The following is a 15,532-nucleotide window of genomic DNA, read 5'->3' on the forward strand; positions in this document are numbered from 1 at the left end:
AGACATAGACATACATAGACATAGACATACATAGACATAGACATACATAGACATAGACATACATAGACATAGACATACATAGACATAGACATACTAGGGGGAGGGGGGTGAGAGACATGTTTCCATAGTATTATTTATTCTAATCTCATCTATTCTCTCCTCTTCTATATATGTACGAATATACGAATCTCCCATCCTATCCTGATCCTACTATTATAAATTACGTGATATGATGCGATGTAGTGGCAAGTAAGCAATCATGACGAGACGAGACGAGATGCGCCTCTCCCTCTCCCTCTCCCCTCTCCTTCTCTTCCTTTAAATTGACGAAACGAAAAAAGCGCAAAAAAGGGGTGGGGAAGGAGAAGACGCGAAATACATTGGATGATTTACAGGATCAATTCATCGTAGCAGTCTCGGTCTCTCGGAGGTCTTGAGATAGACATGACTTGTGAGCTGCTTTATTTGATTGTATTTGCTTTTGTTTTAGGAGAGGGGTTTTCCCCCTTATATGATGTTATATTATACTGATATCAGGATTCCGAAAGCGAAGTGGTCCCTCGCCCTGCTCACCGTCTGTCTGTCCAAGGCTACCTACCTATATACTACACGGTATACTACGACGGAAGAGCCGAGACCAGAGATCAGAGACCAGAGACCAGACCAGAGCAGCAGTGACTTTGTTCCATGGTCGTCACGAGCCTCTGCCAACTCTCCCTCCATCCTCCATCCTCCACCCTCCACCCTCCACCATTGATGGGGACACATCATGCGCGTGCGGCCTGCAGGGAAAGACCGGGAGAGACTGCGGCAGTTGGCTGGTTCTTGTATGGATAGTCTTGTACGGATACATGGGCAGGGATACGAATTCTTGATAGCGACCTTCCCCCTTCCCGCTTCCCGTGGTAGTTGGACGACAGCACTATTCAAGCTTCGACAGCCAGGTCGGCGATTCAAACGTTGCAGGGGTGACGGACCCGTGTAGCTTCAGGCTTGATGTCAAGCTTGATGTCAGGCTTGATGACTTTGTAGCTGATGCCAGGCTTGATGACTTTGTAGCTGATGCCAGGCTTGATGACTCTGTGGAAAGAAGGCGGCAGTGCCCCTTCATAGACGAAGAACACCTCCAATCTGTCCAAGGTTAAAATGTCCCATGTCCTCTATCGCAGTGGGCAGAAAGCAGGGGGAGCGCATGCTATATGGTATAGTATGCCTAAACCAGCCTTCTGGTTAGAGGAGCAATGCTGGGAATGCCCAAGTTTGACACAATCATGATTGAAATTGAATACTGTGAAAACCAACCCATTTTCAAGAAGAGGCTCCCAGGAGTCACCCATCAATAGAACCCAAAGTCGGCTCCTATATAGAAAAGAACCGAAAGTCTGATATGTATGTAATCCAGTGTCCCATCTATTATCTCGAAGCGAAATGTCAAGGCTTGGTCGTTGTCATCACGTCCTTCCTTTTCCTGTCCTGCTGTTTGGCCGCCAAAAATATACCTTATTAACCATTATTGTTTCTTTTGTTCCTCCGGTCAAATCGTCAAAGACAGAATATACCTTCCAGGCCTGCTCCTGTTGCTAGAACTCGACAGACTGGTCCCGACCAGCAGGATCGCCATCTCGTTCCTTAATTCTAGAAATACATCAAAAGAGATGGTAGAGTGAGTTTGCTTATGCGGTTTGCGGCTTTTCATCGGGCCAGTATGCGATCGCTTGTTTCGAAAATGGAGCTGGACTTGAATCGGACGTTGTCGAATGTAAACAAATGCGTCAAGAAATGTAGCCCCCCGTGGTCTGTGCGTCAAGCCCATGGATATCGTATACACATATATTGTTCCTTTTTCTATAGTCATGGCTCGTAGAAGGCTTCGGATATCGTGCGCTGCTTTTTGGTGAGTGCTGTTGTATAAAATGGCGACGAATGGGGGTTTCGGGTAGGCAGCCCTACGGTATGGCAGGATATGGGGCTAGGTGCATGAAGGGCCGGCTGGTTGATCCCCGTGCTTCTGCTCTGGATCTTTTTGATCAATGCTAGGACTTTGCGCCTCCACCATGTGCCGAGATACAGTGGCCGTTGTTTGAGCGCGTTCGCCGGATCTAAGTAGCAGACGGTCAGAAGGGCTTTGAGCGGCATCGGTGCTCCTTTCATTGCCAGAATCGTCTAGAGGAGATAGAGCGGCGGCATGCTCAGGAGATTCCTCTTGCTTTGTCGCCTGTCTTGGGCGTTGCTTCTCGCTTGAGGCCTCTTGAATGTGTTCAGCACGCGGCGACATGGCGGTTGGTAGTCCTGGGGAGGTTCCAGGGCGCGGTTCGGACAGCGAGCCAGGTGTGCCGGAAAGCCTGGCCTTCTTGGCCGATCGTCTCTTTGGCTCATACGTCTGACCAGCCGCGGCCAGTCTCCTGTCGCGCTCTTCAGCCTCTTCCTTTGTCGGACGACCGCGCTTCTTCCGTCTTTCAACGCCTGGCTCGGGCGCGAACGGGCGCAAGATGGTGAACGCTTCTCCATTCGTGGTAGGAGGCATCGGCGAATCCGTCCCCTGGGGAGGGCGAGGCTGGATTGAGCGGTGCGTCGGAGGCTGCAACTCGTGCTCAGACACAGCTCTTACTTGAGCTAGACTCGGAATGAGAGGCTGAGGAGCATAAGCAGGAACGATCGCAGAGAAAGAGCGATGCGGCTGCAGGGGCATGTGAAGCATCTCATGATAGATCTTTTGGCAGGCACTAAGTGATCGGCCTACGCACACCACAAGGTTAGCCCAGTGTCCATCTTCGCGAGCAAAAGTAGCAGGTCTATATCTCGACGGCTCAACGGACGCATTTGAGACATGTACGCTGCTACTGCGCGCAAACCGCATTGGCCTCTCTCTCGAGCGTACCTGCTGGCAAGGCGATTTCATTCCACCTTGGTTGTATATTGCGCTCGGCCATGCTCTGAAGTAGCAAGGAAGGGACATCGTGTCCGGCGTCCTGGATGATATTGGTCAAGAGCACGATTTTCTCCGAAAGTGCCCATGCCGTGTCGAACAGATTTGACATGGAGAAGAGTGGAAGGAATGCGGCTGCTGGCTCTCGCGAAGGAAGGACTGCATGTGACTGTCGTCAGGCGCAACAGCGGGCGGCATATGGCTCCTGCGGGCTGCGCATTCAGAAAGGATTATGTTGGAGGGATCGCAAACTCTCAGCACCACGGACGGAAAGGACTGCAGGCAAATCGGCTGAGCCGTTTGTTCTCTTGGTCTGGTCGAATGTGTACAGTAGCAAGAAAAAAGCCTGGTCCTACTGCTTCGAGGCGCAGAGGACTCAGGAGCCATTCACGACGAGCAACTGACTGGCCAGCGACAGAGGCAGATGATCAGGAGGGCCCGGGAAGGCCAGCATAGGCCGCAGCTGCAAGACATGCAACGGCGCGCTGTGAGTGGCCGGTGGTGGCCATCTAAAGGATGGGTGAGGGTTGTGTGTCTGTCTGTCCGAGGGAAGGTTCCGTGGGAGGTAGGCCAGCAGCAAACGGTCTGGGTCTGGGAGATTTCTCTGAGCAGTTTGCAGCTGCAACATTCGAGAGCTATGCAGAGCTAGAGCGGGTTGGTGGATGCGGGCGCAGAGAAGGTCTGGATAGTGGTTGGAATGGAGCTCGACGACGTGGTGAATGGTGGGAATCCAGTCTCCTGCAGCGGTCCCAGCGTCGAACAGGCTTAGCCAGCCAGGTCTTGGTGCTGTTGGTTCATGCTGGCAAAATTACCTAGGTAGGGACGCGCAGTCTGAAGCTTTTGGCCCTCCGCGCCCCTGCAGCATGCGCGAGATTGAATGCTCGTCTCTGAGTCCTGGTGAGATTTGAGATGGTGCGATACAGGATACAGGACAGTCTCAAGACGGTCGGCTTCGGTCTGCGCGACGGCGGAAGACGGTTCGCCATTGCTCGCCCGTGGATCTTGATAGAGGAGAGTGGATAGCACAGGCGCAATCCAGGGACCTACCAGGGATGCTCAGGCCTCGAGGCACCGCGCCATCCCGTCGCAGGTCGCGAGGTGTCGAATGGGATGCCTGGCCCAGGTGCCCTGGCTGCCGAATCACCGCCTGGAAGCCGCCCAAGCTTCAAAGCGCCTGCGGCTGCAGCCTGCAGGGTTCCTACTTCTCTCACCCTTCTATGCACCCATCCGCATTTCAATCACAACTGACTGCCTCGTTGCCTGGCGTCCATCAACCGCCCCAAAATAAATGGATCCTCGTGGTGTCGCAGCCTCGTCACTTTTGCTCGAACCCCCAACGTGCTGACTGTATATAAGACACCAACGGCCGTCATCGTGTCTCGAGCAGAGGTGGCAGCCCGTGTGGTATCGACTCTGCGTGGCAATACAAGCCTGCCTATCTGTGTCGACTGACGAGATCCCCAGGGCCCGGCTGCCGGTCGGTTTCGGTTTCGTCTCGGCCCTCTTCTCTCTTCGTTCACATCTACCCGTCGAGACCGTCCCATTCCCTCCATTTATATAGGTGTTGTCGTCGCCGATGACCGCTCTTTGCCGCATGCTTCGCCAACGCCAACTCGCGCCAACGCATCAATGACGAACGTCGGGCAGTTTTGCAGAGCCACGTTGCGCCTTACAAAAGCTTTTCCGTCTTGACTACGGGAGCTAGACAACCGTCGCCTCACTTTAGCCATCGCTCATAACGCACACAATGCTGCGCTAGTGGTACCAGCCGACCCAGCGATGCATCGAAATTCGGTCAGGTGTCGTCCAACCTCCAATGTACGGCAGGTGTTCCACTGCTTCCACTCTTTACTTCCGCAGAACCCTCTCCGCCGGGGCTAGTCTTGTTCTTGATCTGCCACTGTTATCGCAACACGTGGCTCACTTTGACAGGATGTGTCTGGCTCCCCTCAAGAAGAATCTCTGGTATGAGTTCATGACATGATGAAGATGAAGTGTGAGTTCTACACGCAGTTGAATGTCAATTGTCACATGTGTCGCTGTTGAACACATCCGATCCTTTTCTATCAGAAGAAACTTGGGCATCTCGTTCTATTATGACCAGCAATAACATGTATCCGTCCGATGAGGAGCGCGTCCTGACCCTATATGATACCACATACTACTTGCGTTTCGGATCGCTTTTGATAAAGCTCATTCCTCTGTTCGATGCCCGTGGTCGAAGGTGAACCATATTACAGAAGACAGAACCTGGCCAGTACCGAGACCACGGAGAGCGCCTACTATTACTGTCTCGTTCATGATATGAAGCAAGACTGCAACAGTCCTATGGATGTTCGGCACCGGTACGAGATACATGGCCTGCTGCTCTCCCAAGACGAATTCACATTCGGTCTAAATTCCACTTGATTCTCATTGATTTATTCTACCGCACTCTTCATTGTCTTTGAATTTTACTAAGGCCCCATCACAAATTGATACCTCCAAAGGTCAACACAAGGTCGACAGACTCGATCCCTGTAATAAAAAACAGAGGTCTAGGACTTGTGACACTGCGTGATTACTCGACATCTGCTCCCGATTGCAGATGTTTCGTAGAGAAAATGAGCATGATGCAATAGAATAATGTAGCCTGACATGGGCCATATCAAACCATAGCAGCTTCTCGACTTTCGACCTTGCCGTCGCCATTCGGAATCTATAATTGCACGTGATATCCATCCGGCCCACCTTCTTCTTTGAGATGGGAGCGGAACGAGTGTTGACGCTATGCTCCGCGTCCGCTTTTTTGTACACATACTGATACAAGGGACAAATCTCGCTTCACCGCAACACAGGGCCAAGGAACGCGCCGGTCAGCATGTCGCAGGGTACCCCAAGTACTCCTTCCGTGGTCGTAAATGCCGCCAACAACAGACAGCAAGTCCCGCTTCGGGACTACTTGAATGCAAGAGTGGCCCCCTTCTTAAAGAAAGCCGTCACAGAGAGCTTAGGCGTAGAGTGCGTGAGAATTGAATGAACCCTTCAGACAGCTTGCCGCGGCAATTGCATTGTACCGTGGTGTCAAGCTTCCAGACTGATCAGTTTTTCTTTTTCTCTCTAGAGCAGAATTTCCCCTCCAATGGCTGGGAGAATGCCTCATTCACCAATCAACTCTATATGAAGGCAATCCAGACCGAACAAATATTCGCGAACGGTTCCTGTACAAATTCGAAGCCCCAATACATCAAGAGGAACTACCTACAGCACCTGCACACTCAGAACCTCCTGAAGTGCAACAACACGAGCCTGAGCGTCCTGAGATTGCGATGCATGAGTCCGCCGAGTCTACTTTGGAGCCTCCTATAGCCTCCGAAGCTTCTGCACCACAGGCGCCTTCTCCACAAGATACAACAGTCACCAATGGCGTGAAAGTCGAGGAGAAGGACGAGAAGGACGAGAAGGACTTGACAAAAGATGCCGATACAGAGATGGGAGGCACATCATGATGCAAAGGACATGTTGCACTTCAGGTCGTTTTAGTAGCGCTGGCGTTTGGGTTTGTGCTTACGACTGCACTGGGCAGTATGAAAACCATTGACACCATTGGGTAACGAAGGCAAGTTGAGGTGGACAGACTCATTGTTGGGAAAAACATGCTCGAATGCACGGTAAACGGGAACGTTTTGAACAGGAGAAACCCGGGATGCAAGGACAACAGGTAGCAATAACAGCCCATCACAGGCGTTGAAGTGAGATTCAACATGGCCATCGAGTTCTTATTTGCTAGATTATCCATGAACAGAAGTGTATTAACCTCCGAGTTTATGCATATATTAGCCCCCATGTCACAAACAAAAAGACACGGAATGATCGAAGGGCAGGCAAAAGACAATTCAGAAGTCCATGAAATTCATCGAAGAAAACCAACTTTGCAGCCGGCTCTTCTGACATAAGAGGTACCAGAAATATTGAAAATTTTCGTTGTTTGTCATCATGTAAAAACTTGGGAGGGAGGAACACAAGCAGGACAAATACGTACATATATCTGGGGAGTGACTGTGGTAAGGCAAGTCAGCATGAACAGACACCTTCAGGGATGTATAGCATCCTCTTGATATTCGATTCAAGCAACATGATATGTCACGACTCCAGAGATGGAACTGAGCCTTCGGATGGAATCATGCTCAAGTGAAGTTGGGAGAGGAGTTGGAGTCGAGGTGGGAGCGCGTCGGTCTGGAAAAAGTTGCTTGAACTTGAACGCCGACGCGCCAAGAGTTCAAGTCTTGGCGATCTCACACAAAGTTCGTCCGAGTCGCAGTCTCAACATCTAACATCGTTGCGATCAACGACGACGGATTTGATTTCTCCCGACCATTCGACAACTCGACAACTGCCGCCATGGGTCGTCTTCACAGCAAGGGAAAGGGTATTAGTGCTTCGGCCATCCCGTATTCGCGATCTGTGCCTACGTGGTTCAAGAGCACCCCCGAGACGGTCGTCGACAATATCTGCAAGCTCGCCAGAAAGGGTGCAACCCCGTCCCAGATCGGTGTTGTTCTTCGAGACAGCCATGGAGTTGCCCAAGTCAGAGTCGTCACTGGTACGGAAAATCACCTCACTCAAGATGCCAGATGGGTTGCTAATACTGGTTGCGTGTAGGTAACAAGATTCTGAGAATCCTCAAATCCAACGGTATGCGCCAGACCTCTTCACCTCTCTACTACGCCTCGACATGAATGAAAAAGAAAGATGAGCAGTTGCTCCATTTTCCATACCCCAGTACACTGCCATTACGGCTTGCCGTGTCAGAGGGGTACAGCATAGCACAATACAGCACAGCCTCTGAATTGGTCCATCAGACTGACAGAGTGACAATAGGTCTCGCACCCGAAATCCCAGAAGACCTTTACTTCTTGATCAAGAAGGTGAGCATTGGAACCTCATTCCGTAGGAGCCGGGCTTCCGTACAGGATATTAATGCGTGGTATTAGGCTGTCGCCGTCCGCAAGCACCTCGAGCGCAACCGAAAGGACAAGGACTCCAAGTTCCGTCTCATTCTCATTGAATCCCGAATCCACCGTCTCTCCAGATACTACAAAACCGTCGGCGTCCTGCAGCCCAACTGGAAGTACGAGAGCGCCACTGCAAGCACCTTGGTCGCATAAACGAATTGTTTCAGAAGATATCCATGTGGGAAACTTTAGGCGCACTTCCTTGCCGTGGTCGGACTATCCAATCGAGACTGGGGAGGAACCAATGTGGGCATGTCTTGAGCAGGGAGGTAGTGCGCAGTCATATTCTCGGTGCTGCGTGCTCGCATCTGAAATGATGCCTACATAGAACCAGGGGCAGAAGACCCAACCGGGAAAAATTGATCCATCATGACTTCTATCTACTGACTGTCCCGCTTCGGTATTGACATTGTTGAACCTCTCAACACTTCTCTCCGCTTGTTCTGCATCATTGCTTTGCCAGTATGGCTAGACTTTTAGGCTATACGGTGTCAGGCTCCAGCCCGATCATATTTTTATCTATGTCTGAATCAGTCTTCCGCCCGAAGAATATGATGCCGTGTCGTGCATCCTGAATGGCCACTTTTCCTGGAATATGTACGGAAGCGGTCGAACCAGAGAGACTCAAAGTGACCGGAATAAATGAACCATGGCTTGGCCGCTTAGAATGTGCCCCAGGCTGTTTGTTGTTCATTTTGGCACACCTACACGAGGATGTCGTGATCACGCCAATGGAGCAATAGAGAGTCTATGCGGATATTCAACCGTGATACTGGCGTAGGCGCCGCTTAGAAGAGATCAGGGTTCCAATGTTGTTTGATCTAGGACATAAGTGGCATAGAGCTGGTACAAGATCAAGCCCCAGAAAGTCTGGCTTTGATCTCACAGCTCCAGAGCCGCGGCGGATAAAAGTGACAAGAGACTAGTGTCATCCCTGTTGTTGCATGGTCGACGCTTCCCGCTTCCCACGGCCTCCTGAGATTTGGGCACGAAGAAGTGGCACAAGGACGGGCATGAGAGGAAAGAAATGGACGAAAGCAGCCATGGCATAGCACAGCACTGGCTTGTCGCCCCAACCAGCTTCGGACCCGGGTACAGAAATCTTTAAACACAACAGACTGATACTGTAGTCGCCAGAACAGAATGCTAGGGCATACTGGAAATGCGCCAGACCCAGGGTATCTTGACAAACTAAGCAAACTCCGTCCCTGTAAATGCCGCTGAACCAAACGAGACTTTGGTGCCATTCAATCTCTCATGTCAGCCTCCCTGACTGGTGCCACCAGTCTGCTGAAGGGCAGCAACTTGTTTGCGTAAGTCAAGCCAGAAATCCTTGCCGTTGGCCATGGCTCCAGCTTCGGTCATCATTAGTGGCGGCTCACATTGAGGGGGAGACAGGGACTCACGTTTCAGGCCCCAGGGGCTTTCTGGTTTTGCTGTCTGGGTTTTGGTCTCTGGTTTGTAGAGTGGCGCCTTCGCATCATAGCCTTGCTGGAGAATGGCTTCGACTGCATCTGAGTTGAATCCCGCAGTCGCGACATGCTGTTCGGGAGGTGGTGTGTTTTGGGACGCAGGACCATTGTGGACGGAATCCGTCGGCATGCCTATGTGTGATCCTGATTTTCCGCCTCTTCTGAATTGCGACGTGTTCGGTGTCCCATCTCGATATCCTGCAGGCGGACGCTGGTGGCTGGCACCTCTAGGATCATTTCCTCGGCGGCCGCTGCGATTCCTATATCCGGGCATTCTGTAAGCATGTAACGCAGAGGAAAATTATGACCAGGGTGAAATGTTTATTAAGCACGCCAAAATGGTGGGGAGGGGGAAAATGACTTACTCTTCGCTCATTGAGGGTGGCGGCAGGAAACTGCGTGGTAACTGCGCTGTCACTCATCTGAATCTTTGGGATGCAATGCACTGCAGTTGCGAAGGTCGGTGCCAAGCTCAGAGACCCACCCTGCGCCCAAAGTCGCGCTTAACCCCATCTTGAAGTGGACGACGACCGTAGAAGTGAACAGGAGAGGCTCTCGACAGATGTCCATTATTTCTCTGTACGGCGCTTCTATATGCTTATCTCGGCTTCTGCTAAAGATCCCGTTGCTCTGCGCGCCATCTCACCTGGCTGAATGGCCTCTCCGACGCCCGCACCTGACCCTAAACCTAACTGCGCCACCTAGTCTTGAGCCTTGAACAGACTGTCGCGTCAACCACTGGCCAGGCACTGGTAGAATGGGCCCTCTGAGGAACGTGCAGGGAAGAACACGCCCACGCAGAGAAACCAAGAACACTGCCAGTGTGTTTGACGATTCGGAGCGCGACGATCTCGCAGACTTCCAAGACGTTGAGCCTCCCTCGAAGCGGATACGAACCTCGCGCAAAGCGCAATTACCATCTAAGTGGATACCAGGAGGTCGTGGAGGAGGTGGAAGACATGTTGATAAAGAAGGCACTCCTTCGGCCACACGTACACCGCGCGGAAAAAATGACTATGCGCTTCCTCGGACGCGCCCCCGTACAAGCCGCGATCGACGAAGAACAATGACAAGCACCCCTCGATACTCGGCCAGGAGTAGGAACCGGGGCTCTACTCGTCCTCGGTACAGCACCGCTGCCGCAGCTTCTGCGGCCGTCGCACACGGCGATGGGTATAAGCCAAGAGAGGAGCGAGGCTGGGAAGAGTTTCATCCGGATCTGGATCTTGAGGCCGATTTTGCGGTCATACCCTCCGAAGAGATCGATGGACTGGTGAAGAAGCCTACGATGAATGGAACTCCTGAAGAGGGCGGTATGTCCACAGACGGAGTCACTGCCACCTTGGGGAGCGCGACTCCTCCCAAGAGAAGACCTGGGAGACCCCACCGCACGCATAATTCTATGGTCAACGCACTTCTCACGCCTGAAGCCCCAAAGTTGGTTCCGGTGCCGGGTCCCAATCCTCGGGAACGATTAACACTACCGAAACCCTCATACCGAATACTGGATCCGTTCGTGTCCTACGAGCAAAAGGACTTTGCACAAGTGGACTTTGTGGACAAGTCTATGGCAAACGTGGGTTATCAAGAGAGTGAAATATTCCTGCGACCAGCTCGTAACTATATAAGGCAAACGGAAGGCTCTGCCGAAGAAGATCTTGATCTGAGCCCGGACCTTATTACGAACGGGGAGAATTCGGCCATTGGTAGCAGCGGTGTCGGACGTGTCGAGTATGACATGGATGAACAAGATGTCAAGTGGCTGGAGTCGTTCAACAGAGGACGCATCAAGGATGGAGTCCAAACCATAAAACCTGCAATCTTCGAAATCACGATGACCAAGATCGAAAAGGAATGGCACGCGCTAGAAAAGAGGATCCCAAAGCCGAATCCTAAGGCCCCGCAGACGCAGCGGCCACGGTCCAGCTCTGCCGCAGCTGTGAACGGCGAACCCGCAGGGGAAGAACCGGACAGCAAATGTGCAATATGTGACGATGGTGACTGCGAGAACGCCAACGCAATTGTCTTCTGTGATGGTTGTGACCTCGCTGTGCATCAAGAATGTTATGGAGTGCCTTACATCCCAGAAGGTCAATGGCTGTGTAGAAAATGTCAACTGGTAGGGAATTCCCGGCCAAGTTGCATTTTCTGCCCGAATGAGGGAGGTGCATTCAAGCAAACGAACAACTCGAAATGGGCACACCTCTTCTGCGCCACTTGGATTCCCGAAGTAACCATCGGGAATCCATCCCTTATGGAGCCTATAACAGATGTCGAAAAGGTACCTCCGGGACGATGGAAGCTTGTATGTTATATTTGCAAGCAGGAGATGGGTGCCAGCATTCAGTGTAGCGATGGCCGTTGTTACGAGGCCTTTCACTTGACGTGTGCACGCCAAGCAGGTTTGTATCTGCGGATGAAAACCGGAGGCGGTCAGAACACCCTCATGGACACGTCGCAGCTCCGCGCATACTGCCATAGACACACTCCTGCAGACTGGAAATACGAGCACAATACCGACAGAGCCTACGAAGAAGCGACAAAATACTTCAAGGAACATTTTCGTGGGCAGATCTGGGCCGACAGTCGCGCGTCTGCTCTGGCGATCAATGACACGCACGACATCCCGAACACTGATCGAGGTCATCTCAAGGTAACCCTCACGAATAAGAAAGGACAGAAGCAGAAAACAATCTGGCGGCTGCCTTCGGGCGCTCCTGTCATCCCGGAAGTCATTCTCAAATCAATTGAAGATTCCCTGGTTAGGTTCACGGTTCAACGGAAGAAGGAGTTTGTCTCGGAGATTTGCAAATATTGGACTCTTAAGCGCGAAGCACGCCGAGGTGCGGCGTTATTGAAGAGATTACAACTACAAATGGATACCTTCAGCTCTTTTGAGGTAACACGACGCGACTACAAGGCTCAAGGCGCAGCTGGCCGTGCCAGGTTAGACCGCCGAATCGAATTCGCCGAAAGGTTGGCCGATGACATGAAGCGGATTGTCCAACTTTGTGATTTGATCAAGCAACGTGAAGCACTGAAATTGCAGGAAGCTTTGATGTTGAAGGATGTCGTTGACACGGTCTACTTCCCCATTCCGCATGTGTTGGAGGCAATTGTGGATAAAGCGCTGAAGTATGTTGATATCCCTCTCCCCAAAATAGACACGATGCTGATATTTGACAGGCTTGATCGTGGTCTGTTCCGAGACGAGTTGCTTAAACTTCGTACTCGAGTCCTGAGGAAGGAGCACACTTCAGTATCGAGCTTCGCCCATGATGTTGTCAGTGTTATCAATTCACAGTTTGGCAATGACGCAGGTAATCTCTCCGAGCTGGTCGCCCTCGTGAGTGGTAGGGCCGAGGATATGAGCCCCGAAGACCGAGATCGACGCACACTCGCGCGGCGTATTGTGAAGGCCATCGAACCGCTCATTGATGACGCTGGCCGCAAAGAGGCTGAGTTGAATGGGCGGCCATACGCGCAGCAGATTAGGGAACTGGACGAGGCACTTGTATCTCGACGTGACTCTCTATTGGCGGAATCATTTGGCATGCCCGTCCTTGACTCTGTCGAACCTAAGCACGAAACGGGGATAGCAAGCCCAGAGGACGGTGATGTTGAGATGATGGACTCTGCGCATCCAACTAACGAGTCGCCCGTTGACCACGAGACGGTCGAAGTCATTAAGGACGTTGCTGAGAAAGCAGATCTCTTCAAGCAGGATGGGCTTCGGGTGGAAGTTAATGGACTGTCGGTTGATACACCGCCTGCCTCTACAAATGGCTTCCGACACGACCATCTCACAAATGGTGACATCGTCATGGGAGAAGTCCAGCGCATTGAGCCCCCCACGCCTCCTATGAGTCTGCAAGGGCACTCTCAAATACTATCCTCTCAAGGCGGGATCCCCTGGTATGCTACCCCTTTTGATCCCGAGGGCACGACTATTTTCGAAGAGCGATGGACTGGCCCAGAAGTTTTGCGAGAGATGAGCGAGGAGTTGAGTGAGATGGATGAGGACGAACTCCAGGGTCTAGGGGCAGGCGACGATATGGCTGAAGCCACCGATGGCGCTCACCAGGCCCTTGAGGCAGAACGTACATCTACTGACTCAGCGGCCAAGAAAAGAATCCCAAAGAAGGCTGGCAAGCGCGGCAGGTCTTCTGGGTGGAGTGCAAGAACTTTCCGGCCTCGCAGATGAGATGACTTGTTATTGGGTTGTATAGGTAGACTTGTCCTTCGTACGCGGAAGTAGTAGTGGGCAGTGACCATGACGATGTGATTACTTGGAGCGGGAAACGATAGCCCGCAGCGAGTTTTACGCTCTGTCATACAGATATATTGATGTATTCATCAAAGCAATTTCTTGGGAATCTTCATCTCGCATCTCCCGCCTCTTCCTCTTCCAAGTGTCCCTGTAGTTGAGCATCACGTGGCACGGTCGAAATACCCTTTGGGTTCTATGCGTCGCCGTAGGAGGCTTGGCGGCACAAACAATCCGCCGGTCTAGATCCGCGCTAGTGTCTTTTCTAGAGCGTGTCCTTAATTTTCGCCTAATCCGAGCCTCAACGCCTTACAAACAAACCATCCACAACTCCCATCTCTCAGTTGCTGCGACCGGGCTTTTCTTTCCTCCTACAGTGGTCTGATAACTCAACACAGGGTACCATCGCTATTTAACAGCTTCCTCAGGCCCTGATCCTCGTTCGCGCCAAAAATCAACGCGCAAACCCCTTTTTCGACCCGTCATTGCCTCCTACAATGGCTGACTTCGAAGATTCGGCTGCCCGATACGAAGGTACAATGCTCCTCTGAGAAGATTAATACGATGATCTCTAACTCTGTCGCCATAGATGATCGTGGGTACGAACGCCGTGACAGATCAGCATCCCCCCGTGGAGATCGTGATGACCGCAACCGCAGCCGCTCGCCAAATGGACGCGACAGACCGTGGGTAGACAATTCGCTCATGGCTTGACAGCTGAATTGACTCTTCCACAGACCTCCACCACCCTCTGATACTCGTATGAAAGATGTTGACGAGGAAGGCGCAACCAACACTGGCACAAACCTCTTCGTCACTGGAATCCATCCTCGTCTCACTGAGGCTGACGTTTCTCGTCTGTTCGAGAAATACGGCGAAGTCGAGAGCTGCTCTATCATGCTTGATCCTCACACCAAGGAGTCTCGTGGATTCGGCTTCGTCAAAATGGTGACAACCGAACAAGCTGAAGCTGCTAGGGAAGGCTTGCAGGGTGAAGTCATTGAAGGCCGCACTTTGAGCATCGAGAAAGCTCGCCGTGCCCGTCCTCGCACCCCGACCCCAGGAAAATATTTTGGTCCTCCCAAGCGTGGTCAGTACCTCATGCTGTCGACGATGGAATGTTACTAACGTTGGATAGGCGATTTCCGCGGTCCACCACGAGGTGGGTACCGTGATCGTTACGACGACCGTCGCGGCGGATACCCACCACGTCGTGACGACTACCGTGGCGGCTCCCGCGGTGATGACTATGAGCGAGGCGGTTCTCGCGGCGGTGATGACTACGGCGATCGTCGCGGCTACGGTGGTGGCAGACGTGACAAAGACGACGGCGGATACGGCGGCCGCGGTATTGATCGGTACGAGAGCAGACGTGACGATAGCTATGCCGGCCGTGGTGACCGACGTGGTGGTGGTGGCTATTACGACCGCAGCGATGACCGTGCCTATGCTCCACCGGCACGTGAGGAAGCTCCTCGTGACTATGCCGGTGGTCGAGACTACAGCAGTCGCGACGACCGCTATGCGGGCAGGTAAAGCCACTGGACCCAACTGGACTCTCTTCAGCACACCTGTCTGCTCGAAAAGGCGAAACACTGGCATCCGAGAGCTTGATTTCGATTCCCTCCATGTATTTGCGCTATGGTCTACTCTAGCTGCGGCTCCAAAAAGTGTCACTTGTTATTTCGAGACAGAAAGGGTTTCTCGACACGGAAAGGTCATGATCCAAATATCGGCGCAGCAGGAACACGGTTCATGAAATGGGCAAGTGGCTACCGGGCCGAAGTTGCTTCTAATCGACGGCGAGGTGGTCGACTTGTATTACAACACCATCGGCTTGCGTTTTCCTGTCTCATTTCGGACTGCGTCACCA

General features: G+C 52.2%; 6 protein-coding genes across 6 annotated transcripts; 4 read left to right on the forward strand and 2 right to left on the reverse strand.

The window, feature by feature from the left end:
- Window positions 1–1,969: 1,969 nt before the first annotated feature.
- A1O3_09375 (uncharacterized protein) lies at window positions 1,970–3,038 on the reverse strand (the record flags this gene model as incomplete). The annotated part of the gene is made up of 2 exons (XM_007739469.1): window positions 1,970–2,736; window positions 2,879–3,038. 2 exons carry the CDS (start codon window positions 3,036–3,038, stop codon window positions 1,970–1,972), a joined length of 927 nt encoding a protein of 308 aa, XP_007737659.1.
- A 2,748-nt stretch (window positions 3,039–5,786) lies between these two features.
- On the forward strand, window positions 5,787–6,414 carry A1O3_09376 (uncharacterized protein; the record flags this gene model as incomplete). The annotated part of the gene is made up of 2 exons (XM_007739470.1): window positions 5,787–5,926; window positions 6,030–6,414. The coding sequence occupies 2 exons, from the start codon at window positions 5,787–5,789 to the stop codon at window positions 6,412–6,414; spliced, it is 525 nt and encodes a 174-aa protein (XP_007737660.1).
- Window positions 6,415–7,306: 892 nt separating this feature from the next.
- On the forward strand, window positions 7,307–8,073 carry A1O3_09377 (40S ribosomal protein S13; the record flags this gene model as incomplete). Its single annotated transcript, XM_007739471.1, has 4 exons — window positions 7,307–7,508; window positions 7,568–7,600; window positions 7,787–7,833; window positions 7,900–8,073. 4 exons carry the CDS (start codon window positions 7,307–7,309, stop codon window positions 8,071–8,073), a joined length of 456 nt encoding a protein of 151 aa, XP_007737661.1.
- Window positions 8,074–9,180: 1,107 nt separating this feature from the next.
- Window positions 9,181–9,522, reverse strand: A1O3_09378 (uncharacterized protein; the record flags this gene model as incomplete). Its single annotated transcript, XM_007739472.1, has 2 exons — window positions 9,181–9,275; window positions 9,327–9,522. 2 exons carry the CDS (start codon window positions 9,520–9,522, stop codon window positions 9,181–9,183), a joined length of 291 nt encoding a protein of 96 aa, XP_007737662.1.
- Window positions 9,523–10,149: 627 nt separating this feature from the next.
- On the forward strand, window positions 10,150–13,596 carry A1O3_09379 (NuA3 HAT complex component NTO1; the record flags this gene model as incomplete). Its single annotated transcript, XM_007739473.1, has 2 exons — window positions 10,150–12,527; window positions 12,579–13,596. The coding sequence occupies 2 exons, from the start codon at window positions 10,150–10,152 to the stop codon at window positions 13,594–13,596; spliced, it is 3,396 nt and encodes a 1,131-aa protein (XP_007737663.1).
- Window positions 13,597–14,156: 560 nt separating this feature from the next.
- Window positions 14,157–15,195, forward strand: A1O3_09380 (uncharacterized protein; the record flags this gene model as incomplete). The annotated part of the gene is made up of 4 exons (XM_007739474.1): window positions 14,157–14,193; window positions 14,249–14,345; window positions 14,397–14,749; window positions 14,798–15,195. 4 exons carry the CDS (start codon window positions 14,157–14,159, stop codon window positions 15,193–15,195), a joined length of 885 nt encoding a protein of 294 aa, XP_007737664.1.
- Between the last annotated feature and the right edge of the window lie 337 nt (window positions 15,196–15,532).

Source organism: Capronia epimyces, assembly GCF_000585565.1.
Source record: "Capronia epimyces CBS 606.96 chromosome Unknown aczIQ-supercont1.9, whole genome shotgun sequence".
NCBI lineage: Eukaryota > Fungi > Ascomycota > Eurotiomycetes > Chaetothyriales > Herpotrichiellaceae > Capronia > Capronia epimyces.